Here is a 10,812-nt window from a genome sequence, read left to right as displayed (position 1 = left end):
ACACCAAACGGAGCTGTTTTTATGACTTTCTCTACTTTAACACTCCTATTATTTTTAGGGTCAATTTGACCTCGTTCAGTGTTTTGTAAATAAGTGATTGATGTAATTTTTTCAGTTTTATTTAAAGGGTCATTTACATATAAACTTGGGTAACAATTTTATTTATGATAATTTTCTGGGGGGCTGCAAGGTGGCTCGGTGGATAGCATCGTTGCCTCGCAGCTAGAAGGTCGTCAGTTTGCATCCCAGTGAGGACACCCGGGATCTTTCTGTGTGGAGTTTGCATGGGTTCTCCCCATGCAGCGTGGGTTCTCTCCGGGTTCTCCGGCTTCCTCACACAGTCCAGAAACATGTTGAGGTTAATTGGTGATTCTAAATTGTCCTTAGGCGTGAGTGTGCTTGGTTGTCTGTCTCTAAGTGTAGCCCTGTGATAGGATAGAAACTTACTAAACAATTACGACTCTAAATAATGCCTTGAATCAAAGTCAGGCCTTCTTTGAGTCTCAAAATAACTGAATCAGAACTCACCGACAAAGGAAGGGACCTGTAATTTCAGCACCTCTACCCATACATTTGAAAACCAATTGTACACTTGAAGACACAAACTGTAGTGACTCATTTCAAACCCACCGCGAGTAAATAACCCAGAAGAGATGCAGGACTACAGAACATCTTGCTTCACGTTGCTTTTTAGACTGTGCCAGCGTATTCTTTGGCTCTTGGTGTTAAAATATCGGTTATTATTTTGTTGTTTTTGCCGTCGTATCGTTCCGTTTTATTGTGCCTGCCTGTCCCTGTGGTCACCAGATGGTCTGCATTGCTGCAAATTCATAAATACAGACGTGTGCACGCTGTGAGACACTGACACGTTATCTTTTGACTGTTCCTCTTCTCAGTAATCTGTATGGAAAGCGCCCTGCAGATTATGCAGCGAGTCTGGAGATGCTGGAGATTTTCCAGGAAGCCTCAGAAGGAACCCAATATGCTAATGCTCATACATCTCATAGCCCTTCAGCCAACCTCTCTGTGGTACGTCTGCATGGACCTGTGAATAACTTTTCTTTTTTCTTTTCAACTTGTTACCCCCAGTGTACTGACATCCCTGCATTAAAAGCCCAGGCATTTCAAAACTGTGCTCTTATGCCCTGTCTTAGGCGAACGAGTGTGTGAGGAGGGATCAAAGCGTGGTGTTTTTGGCCACTAAGCTGTCACTGCCGGAGCAACGTCAACTGGCCAAACTGGGACCGCTACTGGGAGGGAGGATGGCGGATGCCTTTTCTGGCTCAGGTAGGGGTTTTGGGATTCAGAAACCACCTCCTCTAAGGGTTTTGCTGCTTAGAATACGGGCCACATGATTGTTATAGCTGCCCATTGACAATGGACAACTATAGAGTAGTCATGTCTGTTTGTTTTGTTGGGTTTTTGTTTGTCTGTAAACACTCTTGCGCTCTACAGGAGAGGAGTTTGACCCTGAATCTTCATGTATGACCTCGGTATGGTCCCTTCTCAGAGTGATAAGATTTTGGAGTCAATACATGCATTGGTGACGCTACAGAATTTAAAGGTCGCATTTCCCAAAAGCAGCCTTGTTTGACTGAAAATGTACAAAAAGACATAAGTTTAGTAAACTAACTAAGTAAGACATTCGAGGCCTATAAACTGGTGATGTAACATATGGTCTTGAGACACTGGTCACACTGGTCACAACCCATCAAATAGGTTATGGCAAAAAGAGGGGAGACAACACAGGTATTGCCGGATTTAAATGTGAGCTTTTATTAACTTGTTAAATTAATACTTCCAAAGTGAGATGTGCACGTCAGTGATATCAGTAGTGTCGGTGCCGATGCCTGGATGCGATGCGGTGTGAGGTGTTGTCTGATGTAAAGACCAAAATGACACAAACCCAAGTCACAAGCATGAGGAGGAGGGAGCAGGAGCTGAGGGGTTGGCCCTTTTGTAGCCTGGGAGTGCTGGGCCCAGGCGGGCCAAGCAGGTAGGACGCCCACTCAGTCTCTAGCAGTTTGAGGACCTGAGGAAGCAGAGCAGCCAATGTGCCCAACCAACATACTAGGTCGGGCCGTCACACACTGAAGGTCGTAAATCACCACAAATTTTAAATCCATTACAACTTAGAAAAGGTGTACGATAAATACACAGTTTCTTCAATCAGATGGGAGCCCGTATTGGTGATGTGACATCTGACCTTGGATGAAACGCCAAGGTCATACATCTTAGGTGCTTAGCCGTAGGCGTAAATTACCCCAAAACGCTTACCCTCCATGCAAAACATCTGTGTTACGTGGCAGACTAAGCTCTTGTTGCTTTATGGATCATTTTAAGGCAAAATCAAGGCAATTTCATCCTCAAGTAGGCGCACAGTAAAACACAGACTCAGGTCAACATGCATACATTGAGGCAGCTATGTCCCTCTACTGAGGGCTCTCCAGTTTTTTAATGTTATTCACAACTGGCTCTCAGCAACACTACAAATTAACAGCAACTACCAGCCAGTCGCTAGCAGCTTCTTCACTGCCAAACAAATAGGTAATCAAAAGAAGTGTTAGAGGGGTAAAGCTCATGCTCACCCCCGTAGTCATGACGTAGTTTCTTGCCTGCTCCTGATGTTTGTTTAGAGGGTTGCTGTACACTCCTTCCATCACCATAGATGCGTCATTTGTATTTAAAATGGTCCTTTTCCTATAGAGCCAAACCTTTGCTATCGAACGCAGACCCGTTTGTGTTGTAAAAGCCAACAGTAGGTGCGTGAACACGATCACTCACAAAGGTTCAACCTTAACCAACAGATGCTGTCAGAACTGTATACATCACTGTGATACAGCAGCTCCTTCACTGTTGCATAGTAATGGCTACGAGAACGCCAGAGAGTGCAAGTAATTGAAATCATTCCTCATAAAATGTTTGGAGGTACTGTCAGAGTGATGAATACACGCTAATGAAAAACACAAGTGTTTCTCACCAGTCTCCTTCGTCTGGCCAGAGGGGTGAAAGTTGGTGCTTTCAGAGAATATTTTTTTTACGTTTCGAACCGAAGCCGGCAAATCCACCCAAATCCATGGTCAATGCACAGTGTTAGAAGGCTTTGCCCTGGAGATATAATTATGCTAATTTTGCACTTGTCAACTGCGCTCACTTGTTGAATGAACAGGCAATAAGCTTGTATTTAAATTTTAATTAACCTATAATTATGTGTCGCTGTCTTTTTTATAAAATAAGCCGCTGCACGGCCTTTTGTTGTGTTGCCATGGATTGTTTGACAGGTTTGCAGTAAGCATACCTGTTCACCCACTCAGAGTGAGGGACGTGAGCGAATTATTAACACTGTGAGAAATGCACCACACTTTGGGGATGAATCAGGAATTGAAAGCATAAATATTAGTCTTTCTCTGCAGCTGGGTAAGCGCTGGTAAAACAACATCAGAGTATCTACTTCAAGCAGAGTTTTATTGTGTCATCCCTTTTCAAAACTCTGTTATTTAAATGTATAACTTCAAAACAAATTAGTTGTTGAGGTCACATCCTGCACATGTTAATAGCTTTGTCTGATGTAAAGCCTAAGATACAATACAGGAGATATATTTCAAATCCAAACTACAAATTATAAGTTTTCCCCTTCCAAGTAACCCCCCTGGAGTCTAACCCACTTCCCCAGCCTTCTCTTCACACTGCCCAGAAGGATTCTTCCGGGATCTTCCTCAGCTCCGTCATCACAGCCATCTTGATGTCGTCCAGGTCTTCTAAACAGGTCCCCTTGATGACCCCCTTGAGCTTGAGGAAGAGGAAACAATCCCACAGAGCCAGGTGGGGTGAGTAGGGAGGTTGCTCCAGCACGGCGCTGTTCTTCTCAGCCAGGAACTGTCGGATGCTCAGAGCATCATGAGCAGGCGCGTTGTCATGGTGAAGCAGCCACGTCTCGTCCTGCCACAACTCTCGCCTCTTCACTGAACGAAGCAAACAGGATCTCTTTGTAGACCTGCTGGTTGATCGTCTGAAGGGGAAAACTCCTAGTTTGTAGTTTGGGTTTGATATATATCTTCTGTGACACCAGTCATGGAACTTTTCTGAGACACCTCGTCTACATATACCTGCATTTATTATAGTAATGTGGTGCAGTTGTTGTTCTGAATGGCAACTCTGGAAGGTATAGATTGAAAAGCCTGCTGTCATACAAAGAGGGGAGAGGTGATAATAACTGTGCACATTTTCAAACAGTTTCTCTCTAAAGGCATTCCTCGTGTTGCACATGTGAAAAGTGACAGAAATAGATGTGTAAAGAACAAAAAAAAAAAGAGGGGCAAGTTCAAGCCTGGCTACTTTCACACAGCTGGTCAGTCACAGTGTGAGGTGGGAGTGGATGTCAGATTGCTGGTTTTGGAAATAGCTGGACACCGTACCCTCCTCCCACCAGCATAAGAAAGCTGTTAGGGTCTCCCAGACTATTCCGTCACCCGTCAAGCTGTTCTCATGAAGCGTGCTATCCTGTCTTTTTATTCCTAATATCTTGATATCACACATCCCAGACTTTAGACCTCACTTGGGCAGGGAGGATCTCAGTTGCTTTTCTTGTTCTTGGGTCTTTTAATGTCTAAAATATCTCATATTAAAGACCTCAAGTTGGTCAAAACATTACCTCATAGCACCCTAGGAGGACAACGACATGCATTTGTGCACAATGTGTAGCACAATTCTTTTCTGTGTAATTTCTGCGTCTTGTTTCTTCCTTCCTTCCAGTGAGCCATGTCGTGGTGCCAGAAGGACAAATGCCCACCACCTACTCCACCCTCCTGGGTGTTCTCGCTGGCTGCTGGGTTGTCAGATACAGCTGTAAGTACGGAGCGAGCCGTCGTCGTCTGGAACAGCTGCTATTTTTGAATGTCACGTTAAACGCTGCTGTTGGGCTAACTTCCTGCTGCAGCGTCTAAAAATCTCTTGAAGGTTAAAGTGTAATGTATGCTAGATTGTAGAGCTTAGAGTTTAGCATGACAGTAAATACGTTTATGGCACTCAGTTCCTTTAATTCACAGCTTAGATGGCTTTAATACTGTCTTTCATCACTGCAGCCCTGAAATAACACATCTGTGAATAAGATAATTTTAGACTGAATAATATCATGACTGTCAGAAATCTTTATCTGTGATTTTTTTTTTTAAACTCTGAGAAAAAACAAAACAAAAGAGAACAAATTGGTCAATTTTTCATTGTCAATCCAGACCACCTAACATCCCTCCTATTAAAGCCTTAATTCCTACTGTTAGCCTAATTTATTCATAGCCTTAAATGAATAGTTCAGCATTTCAGGAAGTGCGCCGATTGTCCTCGTTGGCAGGCGTTGGATGAGAGGATCAATAACGCTGTCATATTTGGTAAATAGAAAGCCTGCAGCTGGTGAGCTTAGTTCAGCACAATCACTGGAAGCTGTGGAAGCATTAGTGTTTGTGCCATGTGTTCCTCACATTACATGTAAACATTAGTTATTCAATTTGTCATGTGTTTAGTTGCTTTTTACCCAGAATTACATTTTTTTTTATTAAAACCAAGTGGTAGACAGCGACTGTGTGCTGCAAAGGGAAGTTTTCTACTTTCTATACGTCTGTTTTTTACACTTGACTGGGTCGTTCGAGGCCGCTCTAGCCAGACAAACAGTATTTCCATCTGCATTTGGAGTTATGTTCGCTACCGTAGGTGACTCTTGGCTTAGTTTAGGACAAGTATGAAAAATCTACTAGGTAAATATTGGACTCTCTGAAGCACAGCACAGAACAAATGGTTTGTGCTGCACTGGCTGTTTGGAGTCATTTTAAGGATTTTGTGCTTCCTGCTGCATCCCAAAAGAACATTTTACCTGCCACCTTCACGAAACTGCTTTTGCTAATATGCAGTTTGTTACTTTTCCATCCAACTTAATTGGAAATATTAAAACACTTTTGTTAATGTGGTGTTCATCCTGCTACAATAGGGGACATGGGAACGTGTCTGTTTCCTGCTCTGTGATCAAGTCTCACTAAGGCCTTGGTCTTAATTTCTCTTCACTGCCAATCTAGCCTGAGACGTGGACATTTGACCTTCGTACTTCCTCCTCTCGGCAAGCTTTCAAGTGAGATGAGGCTCTGTCTTTGGGATAGGAAATTGTAAATGCTAAGTACCTTTTATTTCATGCAGAGCATGCAGCGTCCTGGGAAACATTAAAAGAATATTTTGCAGCAGGCAATTTTCAGATCAATTGTTTGAGCCTGCTGCTGTGTGTGCACACACCTGCTTACATGTCTGACAGCCAAATCAAGTGGGTGGATGACTCCGGGATGGAATTTGGGAATCAGTGCGCCACAAGGCAATATCACCAACGATGAAAGGATGTTTGATTTTTGCCAAGATGAATACTTAGCAAAAAAAATTTTACTATTCTGAGCCAGTCTCCCTGGCATCCTTGAACCAAGTCAACAAGCAGATATTCAGAAGAAGTCAGCTTCAGGGGAAGTAAAAAGAGACTTGCTGTCAAAGACTTTTCTGGCACCTTGGTGTGCCCTTGGCTGGTGTATTTGTCAGTAGCATCACTTCACTGTGTGTGTGTGTGTGTGTGTGTGTGTGTGTTTAGAGTACAACGCCATGCTCGCTCGTCTCTGTCTCTGCCAGTGAGCCAATTCAACTTTGAATGTGTGCGTTTGTGTCACTGGAAGGTTTTGTGTGTTTGGACCACATTCAGCCCCTCCCCTTCTCGTCTCTCCACGCAGGCTGAGCACTTGACACAGCTTGTCTCCCTCATGACAATCACTGTGGCATCCTATCTGTTTCTGTCCTTGTGTATGTGTGCGAGCACACACCAGCAGCTGAGTTCTCCCTGTCACCTGCCTTTGTATGCCATTGCTGTCAACTAGGCCAAGCTCTGGCTTACCTCTTTATCAGGAATATGTTTTGTTGCATTGCGTTTTCCTTGGAAAAGCAGCTTCCCTGTTTCATCCTGTCTAAAACGGGACCCGTTTTAGCTAACAGCCTTTCTTAAGCTTTCATTTTAAACCAAGAGATGAAGGCTGAAATTAGTCCTGAGCGGTATCAAGGTATTACGATATGTTTTCACTACCTTCACAAATATAGATGATTGTCTTTCCATTTACCTGATATGGAGAAGCTATGTTAGGGTAATGTGTTGTGGTGCACAACAGGTGCCACAAGAGATCAGTTCCTCCTGGTGGATGATGGTGACGACCAGCAGTGGGGACAGTGTTAAAGGTCCAGTTAAAATGCAACCAGGATGGACACAGTTGATCAGTAATACAACCTATTTTTATGCACAGCATTAAAATAAAGGGTCACTCACCAGTATTGTTGTGGCACAGAGCTAAATTTTACTGTTATCAAAGAATCTACTTCATTCATTTTTAGTCTTTTTTTTTTTGTGTGTCTTGTTCGCTCACAATGAAAACCAACCTATCACTCGCAGCGTACTACCAAACTGTACATGTTTATTACATCTTGACGTGTGTCATTCCAGTATTTTAATTGGATTACTTCAGCTTGGGGCCACAATAATCGTGTCCCGCAGTCTGTGTCTATGGAGAGCAGTTTTGGACATNTTGTTGTTGTTGTTGGTGTTGTTGCTGAAGTAGAAGTTAGATTTTATATTTATATCTTTCAACTGGGTCACCAAAGTATCGCTCTCCAAACAAACAGAACATTTTCACCGAGTTAATATTTATCGCACGGCGATTGTATTTCAGCGCATTACATCATAGAGGTGATTCCGTCCTTCTGGACCGGCTCGTATTTTCGTTTTCTTCAATAAATTGTGAAGCTCCTTTTTCCTGTCATTGTTCCAGGCATTCGTCTCTTTGTAATTAAAGATGGGGTGCGCGAGTCGGTGCAGTACGTAGGTGGACAGGTGTAAGACTGATAGCGATTAGTTGTTGGTCAATCAGTTGCTTAATCAGCGTTTCTGGCCTGGAGGCGATGTAGCCGCGGAGCACAATGTCAATAACGAGGGGAGGGAATGTTGGATAATCATTACGATGAGTACAGTAGTTGATCTGGGTCAGTAAGGTCTCTTTTTGCCATCGTTTAATACCCATCATCCTTTGTGCACTTTCTTTCGTTTTATTGTGTTCGCCTCAATTTCATGATGGCTCCCGATTGCAGCATCTTACATTTTCTCCTTTTTACCCTATTGCTTGTCTGCAAGGCAAAAAAAAAAAAACAACAGAGGCAGCGATTGGGACTGTCTGTCAGGACTCCTTGTCCTGGCTTCCCCCCTCTCTCTCACCACGCACAGTCACACACATATACACACCCACACAAGAGGCAGACCAAGACATCTGCCAATGCAATTCCTAATGGAATGACTGGCACTCAGCTCGGGCTTTGGAAGTACAGATTTTGCAGATCTTCTTTGTTCCTCTGTGCGTGCGTGCGTTAGGTTTGAACGGTTCAGCTGCATTTTTTCATTGTTTACACCCGGTTTCTCCGAATCAGCTGCTGCCAGACTTTCTATCGAGCTCAAGTTTGTTTTTTTTTTCTTTTTCTGACTGACTGACTGGGCAGATATCAGAAATGCAGAAGGCAATCTTTAAAAGAGGCGAACTCTGAAGTGAGTACCAATAACACAGTCAACCCTTCCCTGTTATGTCACAACAGGTATAAGCATTTCCTGAGACAGCTACACAAGCTTGCACAGCTGGGTTCCCCCCCGATGGCTGCTGTAAACACAAATATCTGCCGGTGCAGGACGTTTGGACGTTTTAAAAAGAGGCTGGCGAGCTGAATGTTGGTAAACTTGCAGTGAGCTTTTAGCTGTCACGATTTATGTGCATATCAATACAGTATGAAAATGAATTTGCGTTAATGAGATGTGAGAAACAAGACATCCGATATATTTGAATGGGCTGTTGGCTCAGTCATAATGACTGCCTTAAGCCCAAAGCGCCGAATCCATGCAGACGTTAATTAACATCACCTGTGTGCCCTGTACTAACATGCCAATCCATTACAGTGGATCGCTGTAATTACACTAGATACAGAGTCGTCCTACAAATGAGCAGCGACAGGCACCAAATGCTGCTAGTTTGTTTTTACAGCGTCAGCGCCGACTCGTACAATATTGTATGTGTTGCTGCATAAATACGGCGTCTGTAATGGACGTTCTGTTTTGATCCAGGAAGCGGCGAGGAAACGCTGACCTGAGATTTAATTGGTTTTAGCGTAGCTTATCTTCATTAAAGGCACCCTGTGGGGTTTATGACCACATTAGCAATGTGTAATGAGTCTGTCCTGATTCTTGACACTTTGTTCTTCCCGTGCACTCGAGTTAAGACGCATGTGGGCGTCTGGAATTAAATTCTTGCCAAATGGTTTTCACACCGTTCCAGTGAGTTCCAGCAAGTAAACATGGATATAAACAATGCAGGGTTGGAAAAAAAAAAGCAGCTTTGCAAATGTTTAAACACGACGAAAATTCATTTAAGACTGAGTGAAAACAGAAACTTTGCTTGTTTACTAAAACCCCCTCACAGGACACCTTTAAGATAATGTAGCCTTGACAGTTTCCAGACAATAACCGTCTTCTCCTCGTTTCTGCCAGTCTTTGAAATGTACTCCATAATGTCTGCCGTCTGTTTTGCAGTTTCATTGTCTTGTCAAAACAAAGTGCTCCGACGATTTTTTGGCTCTTACACGTTAAACTATCCTTTTTTTTTTAAGGCACAAACTTTGCAAAGAGCATCAAGCAAAGTGTTAGAAGCCCCACTTTACCTTATTTGTGATTGCAATTTGGCATTAAAGGAAGCACCAAGTACTTTAACAGAGTGAAATAGAGGTGCTGGGTGAGTCATATATCACCAAGATAAGCTGTAACACCCAGCTGATCCAAGCATCAGGACAAATCCAGAGTGGATTGTTTAAAGAGGAAATGAAACTAATTAACTTTTTGATTAAAAATGCATTCGGGCCTTACCCGCTGCCTCATCAGTTGCTTGCCATGGGTTTCTGTCATGAGACTTCCTTCCAGACTTACTGCGGAGCTACGTTTCTGTCAGCTGTGGAGTGATCATGAGCTTGGTTTGAATTTCGAATTAAATTACGTACCGCTGGAATGTGTGTAATCAGGTGGGACGTTAACGTAAAAAAATTTAGTTTGCATTTTAAAAAGACCTCGTGCAGCTTTTAAAGATGTGTATCGAGCATTAGACTGACCAGAAGCTGATACTGTTATCAGTGCTGGTGGTGTTTTGTAATGCTAGGGTTAGGAAATAATGATTTTAGAAATACTGAGAATGCTGTAAGGTATAAACGAGTTGTGGCATTTTGTATTTTGTGTTCAGCTCAGTTTTCCTGCCGTGGTTAGATGAATAGTCATGGATGCAGTGCTACAACCACCACCGCCTTCCTCCCACTTGCGCTCGAGCAGAGGCCTGTGGGAGAGCGACTCTACCTCCTGCACAACTTTTTTTTTTTCCCTACATTGTTGAGATATTCTTCTCACATGCTCCTGCTGAAACCGGCTTGTGTGTGCGCATATGTATAAGGTGTCAGGGACATTTTATGTTTGTTTGTATTTGTGTGTATATGGGGCTGGGGGTATGAATCCAAATGAAATATTTTATGGACCAGTGGACCTATTAATTGTCCCCCAGGTGTTATCTTTGCTGACGCCTAATCTTTTAGAGACGACCTGCTGGGCTTGGTTCTTCTTCTTCTTGTCCTTCGTCTCCTCTCTTCCTCCTCCTGTGCCTTTCTTCCATCCTTTCTCCTTCCCTCCTTTCCTCAAGGTGACCTCTTGTTTCTTGTAGTTTCTTGAACGTCCCCATT

General features: G+C 43.2%; 1 protein-coding gene across 1 annotated transcript in view; it reads left to right on the top strand.

Moving 5' to 3' along the window:
• Positions 1–10,812, top strand: part of bard1 (BRCA1 associated RING domain 1) — a 36,435-nt gene that overhangs the window by 14,833 nt on the left and 10,790 nt on the right. Inside the window, exons 7-9 of the mRNA XM_008298146.1 lie at positions 897–1,029; positions 1,155–1,287; positions 4,753–4,845. Of these exons, the coding sequence (XP_008296368.1) occupies positions 897–1,029; positions 1,155–1,287; positions 4,753–4,845 (359 nt within the window). The remainder of the gene's footprint in view (positions 1–896; positions 1,030–1,154; positions 1,288–4,752; positions 4,846–10,812) is intronic.

Source organism: Stegastes partitus, unplaced genomic scaffold (assembly GCF_000690725.1).
Source record: "Stegastes partitus isolate 25-593 unplaced genomic scaffold, Stegastes_partitus-1.0.2 Scaffold1287, whole genome shotgun sequence".
Classification (NCBI taxonomy): Eukaryota; Metazoa; Chordata; class Actinopteri; family Pomacentridae; genus Stegastes; species Stegastes partitus.
The sequence above is the reverse complement of the archived record's forward strand: the minus strand, read 5'-3'. Positions and strand labels throughout refer to the sequence as shown.